We start from the raw sequence: 25,339 nt of genomic DNA on the forward strand, positions 1-25,339 counted from the left end.
GTTCTTATTTATCCGATTAGATTTTTTTAACACAGAGGAGATATTTTAAAAAATACTAAATATTGATAGCCACCGACATCCATAGTTAGAAAAACAAATACTATGCAAGTCAAAGGTTTTCCGTTTTTCTGTTCACAATAAGAAACACAAAACCATTTCTAAACGAACTATTGCTCTTTAAGCAATATGCAAAACCATGAATAATTAGCTTTTTTTACCCTAATTAGCTAATAAAAGAAAATAAATCAGACATATCTAATAAAGATCTTTATTCAGTTTTAAATAGGCCAACAAACCGTAAAAATACATACAGGTCAATAAAATGACAAATCAGCTCCACGTGTGGATCTCAGCCTCTTGGGATACGGTTGTAAATTGTCCTTAAAACAAAAATCATAAAGACGGATGACTTGCAGATGCGGGGGGGAAAAAGAAAAGTACGCAATGTTGTTGGCAGATTTTTCTTTTTCCCGATTGGTTGATCCTGAGAGTCAGTCGATATGAGCTGAAATCAGAGACGGACGCCAGCACTTGCAAGCCTCCAGGCAGCGCAAAAAACAAATGTTTCAATCGAAATTTTCACAACTAAGAACGTGCCGTGGGTTCACAGAACATTAACGCAAAAGAAACGCCACAAAAAAAAAAAAAAATAGTTCAACAGTTTTTGAGCTACATCCCAAACAAAACAACAAACGATCAGTGATGCGAAATGAAAAAAAAAAAAAAAAATCTCACTACAGTTAAATAAGATTTACAGAGGACGAGACGGGAATATCAGCATTGCTTTAAAAAAAAAAGAAAATATTAAAATAAATTCAGCTCAACAGCAAAACATTATCCAGCCCAAATCTGATTATATCGATTTTCTGATAAGCTCCTATATGCTGGAACAGAGAAATACATCATTTCAATAATTTAAAGTGATACTATAAGATAAATAATGTGGAATTTAAGCACGTTGTAGAATTAGGCCTCAGCAGATGGATTAATATCAAGGTTTCATACTTTAATCTTATGCTTAGGGCTTCTCATTGGAATTTCTACTTAAAAAATAAAGCTTACCTAATAAGACAAAGTCACACTTGATTGCTGGGCTGCTCAAATGTGCTTTGAAGGCCAAAAAGTGAGTGTGGTTATCAGAAGAAATTCATAATCAGTGTTACTCAGCACAAAGCCTCACTTAGTCAACCTTAATTCAAAAGTCGCACTCATTTGTTTTAGCTTTTCTTCTTTTCAAAGCTGTCTGAAAGCACGAAGCAACTAAAGAATAAAAGAGCAGAACGGAAAAGAGCCTGAAGGCCAGCGCATTTCTGAGGTGAAACAAAATAATGCTTACATAAAAAACATAATCAGAAACAAACAAAAAAAGATCTCATTTTAGTCCCTTAAGGAAACAAAAATGGCCATTTGAGTGAGTGTAAATGCAGGTTTGCATGCCTTAACGTTTCCACTTTCGGGGGGGTTGATGCTGATGAAGACGAGGATGAAGGCGGCAATGGGAATGTGGTCATGATTCTTCGTTTCCTGAGTCGTCCTCATCATAGCAGCAGTCCTCATCATTCTCATCGTCCAAGTCCTCGTCATCATAGTAATCGTCGTATAAGAGGTCAGAGCCCTCATCTGGCGCAGGGGCACGTGTGCGCACACAGTACTCAGCCAGCGTGGTGGGAACTTTCACTCCGTCCCGCTCGGCCTCCGCTTTAGTTGCCAGAACTTGTTTTCTGGAACAGACACACAAACAACCCATGAAATAGATTGAAAAAGAAATGATTGCTTTCAGGCTAGACTTCATTACTGTCTGCTTTCCAATTGACATTTTATTTTGTGCTACATTCCAGTGTTGAAATGACACTGGAATTTCCAACTTCGATATGACGCAAGGGTTGCACGATACTGGAATTCGGTACCAATCAATTTAGAAATTTTAAAAACGTTTATTTCCAGCTAACATTTGAGAGCTGTTGTGCACGTTCTTAAACAGCGCGGATTTGCCATTGTGTTCACATGCTCAACAGAAATGACTGTGGTTGGCAGTGAAGGTCATCAGTTCACCAGACTCACTGCTGTTGACTTATGCCTAGTTCAGACTGCGTGGTTTTAGCCCTGATTTTGGCTCGCCGACAGGTTTTGAGAAATCGCCGACAAATGCCTGAAATCACAGGCAAATCGCTGCTCGTGCACGTGAGTGACAATCACACAGTATGAACCATCAAAGACGCGATCTGAGAGAATCGCAGATTAGTCGCCGATGCCTGTGAGATATTTGGCATGCTAAATATCTGGAGCTGTCGGCGATTCAAATCATGCCGTGTGAATTGAGTTTTGACTGAAAATAACATCAGCGATTGCCTACAGCCAATGAGAGAGCAGCATTCACTTGTGTGTGCGTGTGTGTATACCTGATGCAGGCCAGCGGGAGGCTGGGGGAGAAGTAAAAAGTGCTCTTTTTCGGTTTATTTGGACCCACTAAATGGAGGAAAACTAGTGGAGGTTTGACAGGTCTTAGGAGCAACCGTGTCTGTTTGACGTTTCATACATTAAGAAATTAGTTTATTATCAACGTTGAGGAGAAATGGCTGATTCCCTTTAAACCCAGGTGAGCAAATATGTACATTTTCAACCCCATTAAAGGCTTCTTTCTCATTATGTAGTTAAAAATCAAAAGATATACTACGTGTTTTTGGCTGTGAGACGTAGTTTGGATGAACTTGTCGGCGATTCTTGCAATGTGAAAGTCCCTGTCTCCGATCAATCTTGCAGTGTAAACAAAGCAGTGACAAAACGCTAGCCCAGATAGTCATGCAGTGTGAAAACATCTGTGACACGACTACTTTGAAAATTATGCAGTCTGAAATCGGCATTAGTGTAACCACAGATACAGGGACACTGGAGTGTTTCAAAGTCACGTCGATTAGCTGGTTTGTTAATAAGCTGACATACAAGTGATCCACTGATGAATCGTGGCTTTAAAACACATCAATGGGTGAATGGGTGTTGATCAATAGCTTTAGGACAAGCTTGATGAAAGGACTTAACTTCAAATGTAGACTGCTCTGTGTATGTGTGTGTGTAAGAGCATCTCCATATGCAAAACAGAGTCATTTCAATTGACAAAATTATAATAATAAAATTAACTACAATTTTAACCATGCATCTTATTTTAAACGTTTACCAATGTGTATGTGTGTGCGCATATGCATAGCAGAGGCATTTCAGTTAGCAAAAATTAAATAAATAAATAAAAATTCAGCTGCACATTTAACCATGCATCTTACGTCATAATGTTTCCGAATGAGAAAGTGGGACATATTGACATTTTCTGCAGAGTAGTTTTTCATACAAGTTTCTGCTGCCCAGAGGTGTTAAGATGCCAAGGCAGAGAAATAAACAACTGATGTCCTGAAGGAGGGAGAGGATCAAACCTGACACAAATCTTCCAAGTCAGATGGTTGAAAACATGAATTGCAACATGCAGTAAAGAGATTGCCAAGAGGAGATAAACAGTCACTCAGGTTTCAGTGACTCATTCCACCACAGGAGGGCATCGCTGATCCAGAAAATAAATCTTTGCAGAAGGGTTTTCCATTAGCTGAAGAGTCATTTCACACTACACTACCTGACAAAAGTCTTGTCGTCTACGCAGGTTTTAGGAACAACAAATAATAGCTTGACTACTAGTTGATCATTTGTTATCAGAAGTGGCTTACATGAAAGGCAAAGGCCTCTAGATTACGCTTCTTTTACCAAAATAAAACATGATGATGCCTTGATTTTTAATTACTTCATTAGGACACTAAGGTCGGACTTTGCTTAGACAAAAGTCTCGTCACTTAACAGAAATAATGTCCAGTATAGAATATAAACTCTATACTGGACATTATGAAACTCTATACTGGACATTATGAAAAAAGAATGAATATCATGTATGACTCCATGAGCTTAGACGACTGCATCCATACATCTCTGCAATGACTCAAATAACGCATTAATAAAGTCATCTGGAATGGCAAAGAAAGTGTTCTTGCAGGACTCCCAGAGTTCATCAACATTCTTTGGATTCATCTTCGATGTCTCCTCCATCTTACCCCAGACATGCCCAATAATGTTCATGTCTGGTAACTGGGCTGGCCAATCCTGGAGCACTTTTGAACTTCTTTGCTTTCAGGAATTTTGATGTGGAGGCTGAAGTATGAGAAGAAGCGCTATCCTGCAAAGGATTTTGCCCTTTCCTGTGGTTTGTGATGTAATGGGCACCACAGATGTCTTGATACCTCAGGCTGTTAATTTTGCCATCCGATCTGCAGATCTCTCGCACAACCCCATACTGAATGTAACCTCAAACCATGATTTTTTCCTTTACCAAACTTGACTGATTTCTGTGAGAATCTTGGGTCCAAGCAGGTTCCAATAGGTCTTCTGTAGTATTTGTGATGATTAGGATTCAGTTCAACAGATGATTCATTGGATCAATCTACCTTCTTACACTTTTACAAATTATCAACTTGAAGTTAATTTATCATTTGTTCCTCTTAAAACTGGGACATTTGTCAGGTTGTGTATGCTTCAGATAGTGCCATTCAAATGTTAACACACATTAAACAAATAAGACAAAAATTTAACACAACTGAAGCTCTGTTTGTTTTCAGTATTTTACCTAATGATTTCTGCATATTCCCGGTCTTTTCCTTTACTGTCTCTCCATTTGCGGTACATGACAGAGGCGTCCACGTTGGCAGGAGAAAATGTGTTGGGTTCGTTCAGTAGGGAGATGACACTCAACAGGATGGTTCTGAAACACACAGACAGACAGACAGTGTTATAATGCCATTATCTTTAAGCTCATCTGTCCTAGAGCTGCTTGGAGCGGCATTCTCCTAAAGAGTTCAGGAGATTTTACACAAGAGGATCAGTCTTTATTTATTGTTGACTACAACTGAGGTGCGCTAGCATTGGAGCAATAAAATGCAGACGAAAAATTATTGATCTACACGTTTGAAACTAAAGCAATAGTAATATATTGATAATAAATAGTGAAAAACAATATATATATATATATATATATATATATATATATATATATATATATATATATATATATTAAAGTGGTGTTTTTAGTCTAGTAATGTACCTTAATAACTAAATTTCAATAATTAAATAAAAAGAAGTATTTTTTGTTATACCAACTAACTATGACGTTATTTCAATGACAAATGGAGAAATGTCATGAGTGCTGTACTACAAGTCGAGATCGCATTTATATAATAGGAGCATGCAAATTTCTTTGCTTGCACGCCGATTTTCTCTGCTCTTGCTCAAAAATAAACACTGCTGAAGTGCTATTTATCACGTTTATATAACAAGTATGTCTCCAACATTTATAAGATTTGCTAGGAATATTTATGAATTTCTTTAAAAGACCTACAGAGCGGCATTAATGCATCCTGAAGTAAAGTGAAACAGCTATAAACTCCAGCAAGATAAAGTCGTTGTATATTATATAGTTAGGGAAAATGTTTATCTTAACTAAAAGGTACGTCGTGTTTGCTTGCCTAACGCATCTGTCAGTCAGTCAGTATGTCAGCACATCACCTTAAAGGGTAAAACAAATAATGCACAGCACTACTATGGTTACAGAAAAGCTTGCGCTGTTATAATTTACTTACCTTTTAATGTGTTTTGGTGCGATTAAAACCCGATATTAAAAAAACAACAACGACTGAATGTTTTGAATGAGAAGCTGTAGCCGTGGCGGAATGAATTTTGGTGTGGCCCACCGGCATGGCAGAATGAATATAGCGGAAACCATGACATTATTCATATTTACTGGTGTTTAACTGGTTTTTCTACGGGTTTCATTAAGTCAAATCTAAGACTTTAAGGCCGTTTTGAATTAAATTTTAGACTTACACAAGGATAAACCGTAAGGAACTTTTCCAATGACACAATTAAAACAATAATATTTGTTTTTAAGTTTTTTTTTTTTTTTTATGAAGGAAGTTTATTAAAACATATTGGTAAATAGAGTTAATAAATACTCTTTTGTTAAAACTTTTATTGAGATGCAATGTTAGTGATTAGACGCGTGTTGGCTTAATGGGTAGTTTTACATGGACATAGAAAAATGTACATCTGTTAAAATGATTTAAGAGCTACAGCACAATATTTCTGTGAATTTAAGACTTTAAGGCCTAACATTTTTTTTACATTTAAGACCTAAACCCCATGAATACCCTGTATAATATGAAATGATCAAGTGTATTTATGTGATGCGAAAAATTTTTATAAATTTAATTTTAAGCAATTCAATTATTAATTTGGGTGATAAGTCAAAGTTATTCATCTTAAAAACTGCAACAAATTAATATAAAACATTATTACTGATATTACTATTCCAGTGTATATACGGGAAGATAAATTCAATACCTTTTAAGGCCTTTTTTAAGATTGCATACATTTTAAGACCTCATCACCACAGGTTTAAACCAGTAACATTGCTGACATTTTAACTTGCAGTACATTTACTAAATACTGATTGCAAGAAACAACTCTAACGCCCCATTCACACGGGGCTTCAGCATACAGCGATCTGATTGGCTGACGCTTTCGTCAGCGCTTGAAAAGTTGAGCTAGTCCCAACTTCTGCAGCGAGCAACGTCTCTGAAGCAACGCCGACGGATACACAATGCAGTCCGGCAACGCTTAATGTCACCCATTCAAAGTAAATGGGAAGCGTTGATGCTGACGCCACGTGTGAATGGGGCGTTGAACAAAAACTGTATTTATATACTGAATAAAATGTTAATCCAGTAGATGGTGCCTTTACAGCAGCAGGAATAGCAGTGTTTCCCTGGTTACTGCAGTAAACAAAGCATCGTGAAGTCAAATCTAGCAGGTTTTTTTTTTTTTCATTTTATAATCTACACAGCATCCCAATATTCAAAGATTACATTCAGGTCAAATTTAGCATACTGATACCGAATTTAATACCTTGTAAAATAGCATTAAAGAATTTTTAATACTTTAGGGGCCTTAAATTTCTCTAAATTGATTTATCAATTTTAAATACTTTAAGGGTGCTTTCACAACTGTGAATTGATTCAGTTGTTCCGAAACAGTGATTAAAATTGTTACAATGTTGCTCTTTGCTCTTGGTGCGGTTCACTTTTACACGGCAAAGTTTCTAAATGGATCAAAAGAGCTAAAAAAAAAAAGTCACGTGTAAGTAAACTCTCCTCACATTAGTCAGAGTTTCACGGTTTATTTTGCAGAGTCCCGCTCAGCTGTCAGGGGGGGGAGACGTGCGATTTCCGGGAGATTATCACTTGTTTGCGGGCACTTCCGGGAGACTTGGGATGTCTGGAATAACCTCCCGCCCTACTCATAATTCTCTCTTCATATAGCCGTATGCCTATTACATATCCATAAAACACTGTGATATAACCAGGCTCGGATCGCATCGCTTTCTCACTACAATCGATCCGCTCCAGAGTTCTTTCAAACGAGCCGAGACCACCTCATTCAGGCAATCTCGGAGCGATTGTTTTGGCGCGGATCTGAGAGCGATTATTGGATTCACATATGCCAAACGAACCGTGCTAACTGGGCAAACGAGACAGGCTTCGAAACAAAAGTCTAGGTGTGAAAGCACCCTAAGACCCTGCGGACACCCTGTATTTATTAGGGGATACATATCTTGAATTTAAACTCATATGGTGCACATTATATTATTTAATTAATGTAAAATAAAATAAAATTGGTTTAATAGCTGTATTTAAATTTAAAATGTTTGTTTATTTAGACTGTTAAACAGTACCCACTGTAAATTTCTATTGGCTTAAAAGTAAAACTAAATGACATGTAAAACATGGTTGGAGCACAGTAAAAAAATAGCAAAAAGCACTTCAAAAATAAAGTAACATTACACTCAATTATATTAGTGATTCAAATTCAAGTTACAATCGAATTAAATAATAATAAAATCCAACAATTATTATCTAAGCAAGGGAACACTGTAGGTTATGTCAACATAAACCCCAGCCGATTCAATCTGGGGTCAAAATAATGTCCATCTCTCTGTGTTCTGTGACAGGTGTTCTTGAACAACGCAAATGATTAACATGAGCTTCCTGGAAGACACCAGCTTTTCCATCGAAACACAAAGCCCAGGGAAACAAGATACCAGACTAACTAGAGCAGAGATCAGACTCGGGGGAGGAAACACACCAATACACAGATCTCCACCGAGATGCTTTCCATTAAGGCAGAACACAGAGCCAGCCTGGTCACTATTCCTATAGTAGTTCTGTTAGCAGAAAATACATCATCCCTCTTTTGTGACAGCCCCTGCTAAAGATCTAGATGGGAGCCTGAGGGGCAATTCATTTGCAAATTACCCAACATTCAAATCACAAGCTCTCTTTCTTTAGGGAAAACAGAAGAATAAGCTGCAAGGTGGGCCCAAAAAATAAAATTTATATGACACCTATGATAAAAATCTACTTTTGTAAGCTGTTTGGACAGAACTATGTATATGTATAGTGTGTCCACTGTCATATTAGAGTGATAAAAACACAAAAAGTCTCTTTTCATTTCCTGACGTTAAAGTAGTACCCAAATCCCAGTGATTTTTAGGCCCAATGCATTGTGACGTTGGAGTGTAGTTTCCCCCACCCAACAAATTGATTGACAGGCACCATGTCTCCATAATAACATGCACACACATCCACAGAACATTTTTGCAAATAAACTGTCTGCGATTTTTATACGTTTTATAAGTTAAAAACATTTTTAAAACAGAGCATGTTTATAACAAAGGCAGTAAAATAGCTATGCAATTCTTAACCGCTATATTCACCACGGCCTCATGGTGTCAGTAAATGCAGACATATATACATGAAATAAAACTTTCTTGGTATTTTTGACTAATGAGCTGTATTTCAGATTCATCCCAGTCTGTCTCTGTCACTGACTGCTGTTTATCTGACGTAAACGCATGACGAGAAGCACAAGCACGTGGGAGCCGTGGGTGGGGAGAAGCAGTTCATTTGCATTTAAAGCCACAGGCTACAAAAACAGCTACACTGTACTCGAGACAGCAAAATGGGCAGATTCTGGAGGCTATAATAAATGATCTGTGGAGATTTCGAGCTGAAAATTTACAGACACACTCCGGAGACACCAACGCTTTATCTTACATCTTGTAAAGAGGTAAAATAGGTGCAATTTCAGTGGAAAAGAACATTTTTGCTAATCTTTTCTGTTAAAAACAAGATATTTTGAAGTAAGCCTGAAAACATTGACTACCATAGTAGGAAAAACAAATATTATTAAAGTCAAGTGGTTACAGGTTTTCAACATGTTTCTAAATATCTCATTTTGACAGAAAGAAAGAAAGAAAGAAAGAAAGAAAGAAAGAAAGAAAGAAAGAAAGAAAGAAAGAAAGAAAGAAAGAAAGACAAAGGTTTGAAACGAGTCAAAGGTGGGTAAATGATGAACATTTTTACTTTTTAGTGAACTTTCCTTTTAATGCTGATACACTAGAAATGTCTGTTTATCAATTACTGCGTACTAGGGATGTAAATTTTTTTCATCAGAAACATTACATCTGAATATTTAAGGTCATAAAAATGAATATTTAAATATTTATTTATAATAGGTTTAATGACAAGGAAGTTTAGTTTAGTTTAAATAATTAAAAAATGTGTGCAAATAATAAACATACTTCAAAAAGTATTTACAGAGAACAGAGAAAACAGCAAAAAAAAAAAAACAGAAATTGTATAGAAAGTACAGAAACACTTCAGTCAGTATTTAGTAACACGTTTATATTGTTTGACATGAGACAAAAACGCATCATCCTTAGTTTTTTAACATAAAACATCAATAATGAAGTTTTTGATGTTTGATGAACAGTGAAATGTTAAGTAATTCTAGACCTCTCTGTGCTGAGACGCATCCAATTAAACATGATAAACCAGTTTCCACTGTACGCTCCACAGCGCCACCCAATGAATATGCTTATTTGAGTTTTCATTTGCATGCTTGGTACTTGCATAGATTCATCCCCTTTACAGACAGCAAAGTGAAGGCTAGTAAAATTCAAATAGTTTTGGGGGGACGAAAAAAAAAGTGCTCAGCATATGAGTACACCCCCACAAATCTACCTTTTAAATTCATATTTTTAATAGGATGCTTTACACTATTATATTTGTGCATTTACATTAATTTAGTCAGTACTGAAGCTAATCTAACAAAATAACTTACAATAATGGTTCAAAAATTAGTAGCCCTTTTTTAAACCTCTTATAAAAGTGATTTTTGCATAATAGCTCCCCTTTAATAATTGCAGATGAAATATTTGTCTATTTGTGCACACCCTACTGCATACCTGACGTTCTGTGTGGGGTTCCACCTCTCCGAGGGCAGCTCTCCGCTCTGTGGATCATCTACTGGAGGATGCAGGATGGAGATGCACACGTCCCCGTTCTGGGAAAGCACACAGAGACTCAATCAATTACAGGATCACAATCCTTTTATGAAGAAAACAAGCGTCTCGCTGAAGCGCTCGCCTCCACACGAGCGCTGCAAGTACTCAAGAGTCAGAGCGAGACGTGTGAACGAAAGATAAGGAGAAACAGCCTGTCAAAAGCTGAAGAACGGTCTCTGCAGAATGATGAAAAGCCTTGCGCATGCACTGCATATTTACAATACATAAGAAATATACCATAGTGCATGGCCTGGGTGGTGTTGGTGTCGTTTTAAATTATGGTACTTGTATAAACATATTAACATAAAGCTAAATTATTAGCCCTCCTGTGAAATTTTTATTCTTATTTAAATGTTTAACAAGTGATGTTTAATGGAGAGATTTTTTTTCAAAAGTTTTTTAAGACTAATTTCAAATAATTTTTTTCATCTCTGTTTTGATGAATACATAATATTCTATGGTTAATTGGACAACAGTGGTTTGGTCTGTAGATTAGATTTAACTGTATTGTCTAGGGATGTCTCGATCCAATATTGATATCGGAAGCAGGTCCGATATTATTCCAAAAAAACTCTTTTAAACTGTGTTAAAAATCTTCAATATAAGCAGTCAATTATTGTTAACTATTTTTTGTGGATATTAAATGCAACAATCTCATTCTTTCGGGCGGTGTGTGACATTGAAACTTTGGGCACTCAAACTTTAGCAGTTGGTCAATCAACAGTATTTTTTTTTCTTATGTTCCTGCTCTCAGCTGTTCCTACCATTTGCAGACTGTAAAAAATAACTGAAGTGACTTTTAATTAGTATTTTGCACTTTAAAAAAATATATTTGTGTTAATTCAATTAAGATATTTTTCAAGGTCTTTGGGCTCTATCAAACACCCGGCGCAATGCGGCGCAAATGTTATTTGCTATTTTTTATTTGTGTCGTTTTGCGCTCATATGTGCGCCCATAGGCGTTCTGGTCTAAACAGAAAGGCGTTCTGAGGCACACTGCTGGCGCTTTCCTATTTTGAGAAACTATAATAGATTTTGTCATTAGACCAAAACAAACCCGATCTAAACTCCAGCGCAGAGTTGCGCCTCGCTTACACACAGCTTAATAGCCTACACACAAGATGTAACGCAATACACAAACATCTTTACATATGAAAAAAATTAAATATTAAGGATATATATATATATATATATATATATATATATATATATATATATATATATATATATAGGTTATAATAAATATATATATAGGATATAAATATAAAGGATTCAAATATTACAAAACCTATTATTTTCTAGCCTACATAAATATGAAAAACCACTGCTTTTTTGTCTTCTTCATCTCTGGAGGCTTTTTCAGTTCATTCATAACGATTTGCTTTTGTAAAATGTTATTATTATTAGCAATATTATTTATTATATCCATATTTATATTTGTTTTATTAAAAACAAGCTTAGAAAAACAAACTGTTTGCTTGTGAAATGCTCAGTTTTTCCACTTAGACTTACTTTACGTCATGTAAATAGCGAATGCGCTTATGGCGCGACGCAAGGCTCTTAAAGGAAATGAGAGATGAGACTCTTATTGGTTTATTCTCAAAACACACCTATAACTCATTAAGAAAATAAACTCAACCCTTTTAGACCATGCGCCACGGCGCAAAGTGGTTTTTTTCCGGTCCTTAAATTAGAAAAAATGCATTCTGACATGCCCTGAAAGCGTTTGCGACCTGCGTTTTGCGCTCTGCGCATGGACTGTCAAAATAGAGCCCTAAATATTTATTCTTTAATTATTTTATATATATTCTTATGTAAAACTATCACATTTAGGCAACCATTAGTTAATAAATTGGTCGTTTTTTTTCCATACTAACTGTTGGTGACTTTTGTTCTCAGTTTGATCTAGCCGTTCAAACATTCCTCTAAACGAAATAGGTAAAAGTAAAGTATTCATGATTTGTACTGATTATTGTATTGGTAGTACTGAAGGCTGCAATATTGGTAAGTTTTATATTAACAGATTTATTGCATTTAAAATCATTCTGACAATTAAATGAAGGATTAAATAAAATATCTCGTACTTAAAATGGGTAGATTCAGTGGCCAACACCGTTACCTGAAAACTCTGTCACACAGACTTTACAGTGAATGTCTTAAGGAGTCTTATCCACTTTTTGAAAAGTGTATCACCAATCAGCTGTGTCGTTATTTGTAACTTTAGGTGATTTCTAAAATGAAATCTGTCAGTGTGTTTTCATTCTCTCATCTTCAGCGCTTTACATTTTCGTGGCTGTTGCTCCCCGTCACCTGAAGGCAGAAAGCGTTGACTGAATGATTGACAGTGGATAAACCAATCCATTTGCATTCAGTTGTAGAGCAGTGGGTCAATCAGAAGAGCATGAAGCCGGGGCAAGCACTGAGGACTTGTTTACTGTAGACAGTTGACGTTTTAAACTATTTCCTAGCTCTACGTTTAACGTTTTTAAGTGCAAAGAAGCATTCATAATGTTTTCTAAATCTGCGCATCCGGTGAACATTTTGCAGTGAAAACCAGTTGCACGGCAACAATTTTATGCACTTGCACTTATAGTCCGAAATATATTTTGAGGTTGCATAGATAAAATTTCGGGCGCATATGCAACCAAAACTGTCGCAATTTATAGCTCTGTACAATTACAAGGCAACCAAATGCAGTTTAGATCTAACCAGGAGTGCAATAGTGCAGTAAGTCAAGGATATAGGTATAAATTATAAAGTGCAATTATAGAAAAACTATATATTTACAGATGGGTGTACTATGAGCATTATATACAGATTGTATTAGCTATGAACAGATATTTACAATAGATGAAAATATGTAGGGGTTGCTATTAATAATCAGAGGTATGCAGATAGATATGCAGATAGATATAAACAATTGGACATGTATGTACAATTCAAGCTGAATTAGTGCAACTTCGTGTGAAGAATATGTGCACTTTTAATTATGAAAATATTAAATAATAAATAAATAATGCAGTGTTTATTAAGGAGCATAAGTTATGAGGAGAGTGTGGGTGGCAATCAAAAACAAATAAGAGGGTTAATAATAACAACTTTAAAAGTTGTAAGAAATAAAAGATGTACGCCAGAAGAAAAATATATATATAATGGTAAATACTGTGACAATTTCCATGCTCCGTTTAACATTGCATATTTGAAAAAAGGAGAATTCACAGCAGGAGGGCTTATAATTTTGCCTTTAACTGTATATACATATAAATGCAGTTTTAAGTATTAATCCTATAATCCATATAAGCACCAGTTAAAAGCTTTACTTCATGTTGCTTCTTTTAACTTTGAATCTGGCATCAAGACAGCTGCTTCATGTTATGTAACATTTTAGATTTGCTGGATGGATAGATTAATTGAACACTTGAAAAAAAACTTTCAAAGCATAAAATGACTAGTCATTGAACAGTTCATATCTTTATATATTGCCACTATCCTTTAAAGTAGAAGTGAAGCACTCAGTCAAGTTTACATTATTTTGTACATTAGTTTTCATTTTAATGAAAATATAATAAACTTGATTAACAATCATTTAGAAGAAAAAGGCATGTTTTATTATAGCTTTTAGAGCTAAGGCGCCGCCATCTTATAATGCCGCTGTGTCTGACGTCACGGGATTGGTCCACTCTTTCACGCTGCTCCAGCACTGCCTGACAATGGGATTTACATTCAGACTAATGTAGACTTCACGCTTTACTAAGCAACGTCTTTGTGGATTATGTCAATACATTTTCGCTAATCAAGTCAATCAATTCAATCTCTCAGCATCTATGAAGGATGTAAAACCTACCATGTGAAAAACATTAATCGTAATCGAGTTAAAATGTTCAATTAATCGATATCTTGATTTTAGACCAAATCGCCTAATAATAAATAAATATAAATATGATAAATATGATTGATATATATATATATATATATATATATATATATATATATATATATATATATATATATATATATATTAGACACTCATATGAAGCTTGTATTTGCACCAGCTCCACATCCACAACTACACACATTGGGTTAAACTAGGCTTTCAAGTAGCCATGTTCAGTCCTTTACTTCCACTGTATCTGTTACGCTGAGGGAACGGAACCAACCCAGTGATGTCAGACACAACAGTATTCTAAGATGGCAGTGCCCTAGCTCTAAAAGCTACAGAAAAACATGTCATTTTTTTAAATGGTTACAATAATCGAGTTTGTTATACATATTTTCAATAAATTGGAAAATAAACTTACAAAATAGAGTAAACTTGACTGACTGCTTCACTTCCACTTTATAACACAAAGATTCACACTAGGTTAGCAATTGCTTTATAGTGTAAAATAATACAAAGTGATGCAAAATAAATAAATAAATGGCAAATGTTTTGAAGACTGCCAATATTTTTACAAAGAAAATATTTACCTATTATCTTTCTTAATCTGATCTCAATATTAACTAAGGGTGCTTTCACACCTGTGAATCGATTCATTTGTTCCGAAACAGGGATTAAAATTGTTACAATTTTGCCCTTTGCTCTTGGTGCGGTTCGCTTTCACACGGCAAAGTTTCTAAACGGACCAAAATCGCTAAAACAAGTCTCGTGTAAGTAAACTCTCCTCACATTGGTCAGAGTTTCACGGTTTACGGTTTATTTAGCTGATTCCTGCTCAGCTGTCAGGAGGGGTGGTGGTTTGGTGATGTTTGACAGGGTGCGAGCGACGTGTCTGAAGAGCGAGGAGGGATGCGGTGGGGAGGGGTGAGAATAAATTAAGGACCAGGAGGGAGACGCGCAATTTCGGGGGATTATCTCTCATTTGCGGGCATCCGGAAGTCTCTGTGCATTTGCGGGAGACTCTCGGAACTTCCAGGAGACTTAGGTTGTCTGGAATGAACACCTGCCCTACTCATAATTCTCTCTTCATATAGCCGTATGCCTATTACATATCCATAATACACTGTGATATAACCGGGCTCGGATCGCATCGCTTTCTCACTACAATCGATCCGCTCCAGAGTCTGTTCAATTGTTTCACCTTATTCAGGCGATCTTGGACCGACTGTTTTGGCTTTGATCCGACTGCGATTGCTGGATTCACATATGCCAAACGAACCGCGCTAAATGGGCAAACGAGACAGGCTGCGAAACAAAAGTCTAGGTGTGAAAGAACCCTTAATTATAGTATTACGAAGCACCTGTCATTTTTACATGTAATTTATTTGATGTCAATTTGATAAATATTATAATCATTTCAATTCTCCTAAAACAACAGACAGCCCACCCAGGGTTTACTATTTTTTACATGAAAAATCAAAAGCACAAAATGAAAGAAAATAATGAAGGATCTGTTTAGCGACTTAAGGTTAACCTTATCATTTCAAGCCCACAAAACATGAGCTAATGTTTTCCAGGTCTGAACTGCAACTCAGTACACCACATATCTCTTTGTGGTGAGCGTTACAATTCTTTCTCATTTCTAAACGCCCAATTATTGCCCTTAGCTTGCTCACTTTAACATTTAACACAAAGCAGCCAATTATCCTAACATGACTTCAAACAATGTGTTGCTTTTCATATCTGACCAAGACTGTTTATTGGCAATAGCTAATACACAAAGGCTCGTGCTTGCCGCATTAACACAGGGCTTAACTGTGACGGAAACAAGGAAGTCCAGATGAGCCACGTGTCAAAGTGTGAAGACTAAAACACTCCTCTTACCTCATAGATGTTGGGGTGCCACATCTTGGTGAGGAATCTGAATGTGGGTGGGGAGTAGGGGTAATCGACTGGGAACTTAATACGAGCCTGCAAAACAAGACAGAAGCGATGATTAGGATAAACATGGTGCATTGTTTGTTTTTCCAAGTATTTTGGGCTAAATCATAACATATTCAGCTGCCAATGAGGCCAATATTCACACTTGTTTCAACTGTTTGGTCTCAACCAAATTTTTCAATGGCAACCCCCTCACCCGCTGGTCTCTTTTCACACTGCACTCACATTTGTCTGCAACAGATGCAGCACAAGAGACGTGAAAATTACAAGCTGCTTTACAAAAAGCAATTTACACAAAGGCAACCACAAGACACGCACAACAATAAATAAAGCATGGGTTCTCAAACTAACTCCTGAGCTGGTTGGTATAACAATATAAATCATGACAACGGTATGACGTGTCTAACACTAGAGATTTTGCTGTATTGTACATGTCATAGCATTCAAAAATTTCAATTGATCTGCAGTACGAGACATTACTGACATTTATGGATAAAGTAACACTAGGGCTGGGTAGTGTATCAGGTTCTGGGGATATATCGGTATGATTCCCTAACGCAATGCGGTATTATCCAATATCGTTCATATCGAAATGGTTTGAGGACACACGTGCGCATTCTGCTCGAAACAGACCACTCCAAGGTAGCACGCGAGCTTCACTTGCACAAATGTGCGCATGCGCAAATGAACGATTCACTCCATGAGTCATTTAAAAGACTTGTTCAAAATGAACGAATCGTTTAGGAACGACCCATCACTGACATGACATGGAGGAACATGCAGTGCTGGTGTGGTGAGAAATCTATCCGACTCCCCGGACAAATCTGACTCCCCTCGCGTGCATGCACGTCACATAGTGCCTGCAGCTGTCACAGCAACTTATCAGAAACCTTTTATCGATAATTTCTTCCGCATTTGACTGCAAGAACGAACACAGCCTTGTTAAATTGACAAGGAATTTATACCGCATATTGAAAGTGAAATCAGATCATATTTACTGATTATAAGTTCAGTATTCATTACACAACGGTTTCTTCTTTACATTTACACTATTAAACATTTAGCTCTGCGTTCTGGTCTGTTATAATAACTGTTTATATTTAAATGCTTCACCAGCATTTCATCACAGTACTCTAAAACAATTTTGTTACATCTCATATCAATAGTCTATTCGTTTTCATCTCCTTATTTAGTAAAACAAATTTTGTCAAAACTAAAGAAAGAAAAGTGTAGGATTTTTTACATGGAGTAAAGATTTATCTTTAGATATCTTCAATATGTGCACTGTTTAATAATCGTGCACAATACTTGCATGTAAATGTGTAACTAAAAAGATATACAGCTAAGTTAATTGTTGTTTGCAGGATTACTTATGGTTATGATTACCTACTGGACAAACAGTCAAATAACCCAGAAGTACTGAGATAACAGTTAACAGTTTAGATAAAACCACTGATATTTATGGTAAAGACTAAAATCACCATGTTCATTCAATTTGATGCTTAAATATGTAAGGTGTAGGCAGCAATTACATAATTTAACCAATAGATGGCGAAAACCAGCCATCAAAAATATACCACTGAATAATTCTTCGAAAATGATCTGTCTAGCAACGAAAGTTTTATAACGAAAGAGAATAACTGAATCGCTTATTGAAAATTAGACTAAAATATGGATAGTACAAATTATAATGTTAGGTTTACACATTTAGTGTTTTCAGCAACAGTAGCAGTAACTGAATTTTTTCCACAGTAGTGAATATTTTACAATTAATTTTTATTCAGCTGATTATTTCTTCATTTTATTTTTAATAAAATTACAGATTTTAGGTTCTGTTTGTTAAAACTAAAATGTTTTTGCAGTGATGTTTTGGTAATAAATGGAAAGCAAATTTAATTTGCCTCCTGCCCTTTTGGCTGACCCGAATAATGGTGTGATCCATGACTAAAAAAAAATTGTGATCCAAACCATGAGATTTGTGATTGTTAAACCACTACTGAATACTGTTCGACATGCCAGAAAACCATAAAATACTTTTTCCTTTTTTTGCTAGCAATTAGCATTTTAGATTTTATTTTTATGAAAATCATTCCAATAAGTCTAAAATTATTAATATTATTATTTTCAAATAGAGCTATTCAAGTCATCTGATGTAACTATATATCGCAGAAAACAAAATTGCAATATCAGTATTTTTTTCCCCAATATCGTCCAGCCCTAACATAGAGAGCCCTACATGGACTGATTTAGTTTTAGTTTTTTTTTTTCTTCATATTTGGAAGTATTTCCTTAGATAATTGAGCCAGCTGTATTTGAACAATAATTAGCATCTTTGATTTTTATTTGTCCTATGGTTTGTAATTAATTTGTTACTTTTGTTCTTTATTTATTTTTTACGTATCAATTTTCGTTGTTGATCCCATCTTGTTGTAAGCTTGTACACCCATGCTACAAAGTAAAAAAAGATTTACTACAAGCGAATACAAATTCTTAAAACCTTTCTTACAGACTTGCGCTCCTCTCCAAACTGTACTGTAAAGCTGCTTTCACCATTAAGACACACATACACAGTCAAGCTGAGATACTAAATGGACTTGGGACCTCACTAAAATCTAGTGTGTGAAAATGTCCAAAGGACTGCATCATATTTAACACATTTTACTATGTTAAATATCCTTCCGCAGATTCCCCTTCCCCCAGAAACCACATTCTGTTCCAGCTTGATAACCCAGCCAAATACGAAGTTCAAAACGTCAACTTCTCAGAGTCGTCAGCTGGTGTGCCGCATTGAGATTTCTCTCATACAGCAGCTTTGGAGGATTCGGTCTCAGGGTGAGCCCAGGACAGCTGCTCTTAATAGGATTGGAGACGCATCACATTGCAGAAGAACAGTGCAGATGGACAGGAGGGAAAATCTGAGAGAAAACACACAAATGGACGGCGCGGAGGAAAACCAGGATGTGGGACGAATCATTTTTTGGCACTAAAACAACTAGGTTAAACATCCGTTACGCAAGAGATATGCCCTCCATCTCAATTCAATACAGACCTAATTATTTTCAAGTCTCGTGGCAAAACTGCCCTTGAAACATTTTAGGCTGCTACTATTGGAAGTGAGCTTATATCGCCCATTCATCTATATCATATTTAATAATTATGTTTAAGAATGTGTTCAACCAGGATTTTGGTCATTTACACGAAATGAGAAGTTTTAAATATTTACAATCTGTAATGAAACTCTTGCTGCCTTAGGTTTTTTACTTTATTTGAATCAAATTAAATTTCAAATAAAGTTTAGTCATTTTAAATTATTTTGTCAAACAGACTAAAATATTTAGCTAAACTTTAAAAAATTAAAATAAAACCTGATTGAACTTAAGTTAAATACGGTAAACTATTTAAAACATTTGGTGTCATGTCTTTGTCATACATTTAGGCCTGTCACAATAATCAATATATTGCCTTGTTGCACAACACATGCATGACCTCAATCATTTTTGTTGATGCAATGTATATGGCCCATACGTGAAAAACAATTCTAGCCACTTATCTTATTGCGCAACATCTCTATCTCTATTAAAGAAGTCATTGTCTGTATGGTTAAAAACACTGTAGTATTTACTATAAATTACTATAGTATATTTTCATGCGGGTGTCTGACAACTAAAAACAGATCTGGTCGCAGATATCGCAGCCTCTGTTACTTTACACTTTTTTTGAACATTTATTATTATTTATTTAGAATATGCGCTAATGCCTAATTATTACATTGTTAAAATTACTATAGTTAAATGAAATACCATTAAGAATAAAATACTATGTGTGGCTTGAAAGGGTGTACTTGCATCGTGATGCTATTATATTGTCATTCTGGCATTATATAATCTTATAATGGCCTTAAAATGACTATAATATCATTTATTGCAATATATTTCTGTGTATTATTTCATCCAACAAAAAAATATATAGTGACAGGCCTCGTGGACATACACAAACACAGTCAATTAAAATAAATGCTGTTAAGCTCATCAAAATAAACAAACCGTAAAACCAATAAAAGAGTCGTGGCTCGGCCCTAAAGCCATATAATAGCTTTTGTGTGAGGAACTGACACACTGCTGAGAGTGGGATTTAGATGAATAATGTAAATACACGCAGAGCATTTTTCTCTAAACAACTAAATAAAGATACAACAAAAAATCCAAAAGCATTTGACGATGGTATTATGGATTGTTGAATGACTAGCTCTGCAATTTGAAACTCCATATATTTGCATAGTAATTTATATGGTTTGTTTCTGATGAATGAAGATGTTTACTCTTGAAACAAAATCTAAATACACTTTGTTTGGAGTACACAGAAATTTGCTCAAAATGAAATATGGAACAGTTTGTTCTTCAATTGCTACAATGCTTTAAGTATATCAGGGACTTTAGTAAGATTGAGACCTAGAACAGATGTTGAGATTCTCTCACAAAGCTACTATATGGTTTCTCAATACCTAGACTACAGCTGTAAAAATATTTAATGTAAGACTTTTTGTTTTATTTATTTTAGTTTGCTCAAAAAAATAACTCATTGGATGAACTCGATTTAATTGAGGGCAGGATTTCCATTCAATAAATTTGTTTACACCAACTAAAAAAAACTATTTACACAATCAAGTGCAATCGAGTTGGTCCAACATGATTTTATCAAATAAAAGTTAAAATACATTTGTTTTTCCATTTAATTTAAACTAAAAGGTCGGATAAAATCATGCATGTCTATTATTTGTTGTACATTTCAAAGACTCTTGGTTTTACTTGAAGTTATCCTAAATTAACTAAAAAGCCATTTTAAGCATATTTCATGACAGTTTATTGAGACTCATGCCAGAACTAATTTTAGGACAAGTTATTGCTCACTAAGCAAAGCAATAAACTGCATTTTTGCTAATTAAGCTGCCAACACCCAAAGCATGGGTGCTTCTGCAAGATGGTATTCTCAAAACTCAAAGAATAACATTAAAATCTTCTAAATCTTCAAACTAAAGTGAAGATTAAACAAGAAGTCTTTCTATTATCGTTAAACACCTAAGATTACTTTTGCAAAACGCTTGAGTTAACTTAATGGTTTCAAATTTAAGTGGACTGAACATAAAAAAAAAAAAAAGTCCAATGAAATTACAAGAATTGTGTTGTTTCAGCTTATTTTAAACAGGTAGTTTAAACAAGCAGCAGTAATATTTTTTTTTATATGAATATATCTGTTAAGCTTACCAAGGCTGCATTGATGTAAAAAGGCTTCAATTTAAAAAAAGGTAAAATACAATATAAAGAAAATACAATTAACTCATGTGATCGTGAAGCTACATTTTCTGCAACTGCTACTTCAGTTCTCACACGATCATTCAAAAATCAATTTAAAAGGCTTTCTTCATATTGAACAACCACTTCTTAATAATATCAACATTGAAAATGGTTGTGCTGCTTAATAGCTTTGTAGAAAAACCGTGATACCATCTTTTCCATAATTATTTATTAAAGGAGTGGTCCAGGGTGTATTTCCAAGGCTTGGTTGTGTTTATGGGGTGCAAAGCAATATATGCTCATGCTTCATTTGTTATTTTTCCATATATATGACTTTGTTTATATACAGCTACTCAGCGAACATAAAAACGTTTGTCATATTTCCTAGTTCCTCTGAAGACCTGCCCTCAAAAGGCTCTGATTGGTCAGCTAACATAATGTGCTGTGATTCGCAGATCAGCTCCACATCACCAGGAAGCATTTCTGTTATAACATTACAGCACTGCTGGCCATGCCCCTTCGCTGCGCAGGGTGTATGTGCGTAACCTGAAGGGTTTTTGACATCATTAACCCGGATGTATTTTTTGTAGTCCCCAAACTTTGTTTGCTGTAAGCTTTGCCAAGCTAACTCTGTAAAAGCCAATGTCTCTCTTTGCATTGAGCGTCTCACATTTAGAGATGTTGTTTATGTGCATACAGCTAACTTACACATCAGTTAAAGTTTCAAATATGATATCGTAGTGGACCACCCCGTTAAATAATTTAAAATGGAAATCCTTTAATATCTGTCTTCATAGTCATTTTTGAGAAGGCACATTGTTGATGGAATCATATCTTTCAAACATTTGAATGACAGTCAAATAGTTGACTTCAACTGTATTTTTCGTTAGAAGTGAGAACTTCCTTTTTATTTCTTCCAAAGAATAAATTACTACGTATCCATTTCTGGGTAAACAGGCCATTCAAAAAAAAACAAAAAAACATTACTATTCCAGATAAGTATAAGCACTACTGGTTAGTTAGAGACTGTTGTGAGACCTTGAAAACTCTCAAGAGAGGTTGAACGCTGTTGATCCTGTGAACAGACAAACGGTGCAAATAATTTCTCCTTCAAACAAAGAAAAGCAAGTCTCTGTCATGCAAATACAGGCTTTTCTGCTGATTTATCCTCAAGCGGGGAGCAGTTATGGGTTTGAGTACCATGCCTACGGGCTTCGCCAGACTCGAGAGTTCAGATCTGACATTAATCAGGTTTCAGCACGAGCTCACATCCTGACAGAGCAGTGAACAGTGACGCCAGTGTATTGGCCAAACCCACTGTATGTGTGTGAGAGAGTGCTCTCGCTGTAAACAAAGGCAAGAAAAGTCATTGACCTACTTCAAAATCGCACCACAACAGTCCAAGCCCTTCCTTTATAATCGGAAGAGGAACTAAAGCAAAGCTGAATAATTCAATAAAGCTTCTGACTTATTAAGGTCATTAATTTATGAACCATTTCGGACTGGTGTGAAGGAACAGGTTTATCTGCACTGGTGGAATGGGAGAGATTCACAAGAATCCTTTGTTGTCAATATTTTTTTAATTATCACAATAACCTGTTGCGTCACAAAGGAAAAAAAAAAACAGGTCAAACATGATGTCAACAACTAAAGCTAAACAAATGTGAAATCTAATGAGTATTAATTATGCGAAACTATGATTCAAGAACAATATAGATCACTTTTAAAAGTGGAAACAGTGTTGACAGAAACATGCATTCAGTGAATTTCACCACAAACACTTAATCATATATTACAAAAATTGGAATAAATTAATTTGTAATTAGCTAGTTAAAGTGTATTCATACAATGATAGTAAATATTATTAAACAATTGTTATAATAATATTGTTTCTACCATCAAGTCATGTAAACCTTTTCTCCCAGCATCCATCAGAATCCTAATGAGTCAAAGAGGAACAAAGAAACCAAACAAATGAGCCCTATTATCCTCAACAAAGACCCTAAAATCTCATCAAAGCGACGTCTGATGGAAGAACACAAGACATGAGATCACAATCAGTCACAAACTCGATCACAAATCTCAATTAGATCCAAATTTGACAGCAAAAATCACATCATGCAAAGAGATGCAGTAGTTACACAGAGCTGGTTGCAGTTTCAAATATAGACCACAGCCATCTGTTCCTAAAAATAACTCCTATTTACCCCCTAAAACCCAGCCTTGGCACATACCTTGAAATAGCCCCCTTCATAGTGAGTGTTTGGGGGTCCGAAAATCGCCACTTCCCAATTGTAGAGATCAGCTTCATCCACTAAAGTGATCTTGAATCCCTCCACTGGTTCCTCCTGTAGAGACTTCATCTCCAGCATTAAAGCTTTCTGTGAGCTGGCGACCTGAGCACTGCTCTGTTGGGCCATTTCTGCTTTATTTCTACCCAACTAGACTCAAAAAAGTGCGTTTTGTTCCTCAAAAAGGGCAAAAAGTTGACAAGACGTGATGAGGCGATGAAAGCTGCTTTTCTTTCTTTGTCTAGAGTTGCTAGCTTAGCGAGGAAATGACAATGTCCTCAAAAAAGAGAGTATTTTCGATTAAATACAAATTGTTTTAGCTGTAAAGCATTATAAGTGAGTTTCTCATCGTCGCCGAATGTAATAAAGGTTGTTTGGTTGTTTGTATGCGGAGTTTTGTCTTTCAGAAAAAGAAAAAATCGCGCTCCGTGTTTGTTGTTTTTTTCGTAGCTGAAGGCTAGCCGTGAAAATCCACTTCGACTCAACACTAATCCTCTCGAATTTGAGGTTTTCGTTAAACAGGGGTAAAATCAGATGGCTGAATGTATAAAAAGAAAGTCTACGATTCAATTCTGGGGCAAGCTGGTCTGTCGAGAAGCAGAAATCGCCGTGAACTAGTAAATGTGTAGGTGAGTGGCGAGTTATGAGTCGATGTCCTGGATGCGTCTTTCCTCAATTCCAATGGGCTCGCGGTGCATCGTGGGTACTGTAGTTCCAGCGCCTCGCATTACACTGTCAACATTTCCAGAGACAACATCATAATAATTACATTTTCTTTGTTTTCGAAAAAGGTGGTATCTGGTCTTATTAAGGATCCGTTTAATCTGTCAGTCGATTACTTCTTCTATTCAAAAATCACATCCACAAATGTAAATTCTCCAACAAGCCACATTTTGAGGTGTTTATTAGAGCAAGGATTCCCAAACTTTTCAGCCCACAACCCCCAAAATAACAATGCCAGCAACACCTCACATTTTTTGGAGGGGGTTATAAATATACAAACGTTGTGCACACAACAAGGCTTAAAAACACGAGCATATTGACAACACAAAAAGTGCAGCATTCTAACAATTAGTAATTTATTAATTTGTTTAATTCAATATTAACCTCACCTATAGAGGCTGGTGGGCACAACGTGTACAGCACAAGTCTATTCTTGGTTTAATTTTAGAGATTGATACTCAGAGATCATTCTCAGTATTCAGTTGTGGCCTGTATTTATTTCTAATGTATTGGATTGCCATAAAGCAGTCAAAAAGTTTAACCTGGTATTATAAAATCAATCTAGTCTGAAGGCTTTTTAATTGCATGATGTTGTTTTAATGTAACTACTATTTTTACCTTCTGTGAGGTATGGATAAAATATGGTAATTCTAATAGTTAAATAAAATTAATTTGACTTGGAAATCACCAAAGGACCCCCTGTCTTTGTCCCGCGACCCTCACTTTGGGA

General features: G+C 35.7%; 1 protein-coding gene across 1 annotated transcript; it reads right to left on the reverse strand.

Moving 5' to 3' along the window:
* Window positions 1–254: 254 nt before the first annotated feature.
* On the reverse strand, window positions 255–24,479 carry cdc34b (cell division cycle 34 homolog (S. cerevisiae) b). The gene is made up of 5 exons (NM_001002688.1): window positions 23,830–24,479; window positions 16,248–16,334; window positions 10,388–10,485; window positions 4,655–4,789; window positions 255–1,721 (listed from the first exon to the last, which is right to left on the reverse strand). The coding sequence occupies exons 1-5, from the start codon at window positions 24,013–24,015 to the stop codon at window positions 1,508–1,510; spliced, it is 720 nt and encodes a 239-aa protein (NP_001002688.1). The 5' UTR covers window positions 24,016–24,479; the 3' UTR covers window positions 255–1,507.
* Window positions 24,480–25,339: the final 860 nt, after the last annotated feature.

The sequence above is a fragment of the Danio rerio genome, chromosome 2 (genome assembly GCF_049306965.1).
Source record: "Danio rerio strain Tuebingen ecotype United States chromosome 2, GRCz12tu, whole genome shotgun sequence".
Taxonomy (NCBI): domain Eukaryota; kingdom Metazoa; phylum Chordata; class Actinopteri; order Cypriniformes; family Danionidae; genus Danio; species Danio rerio.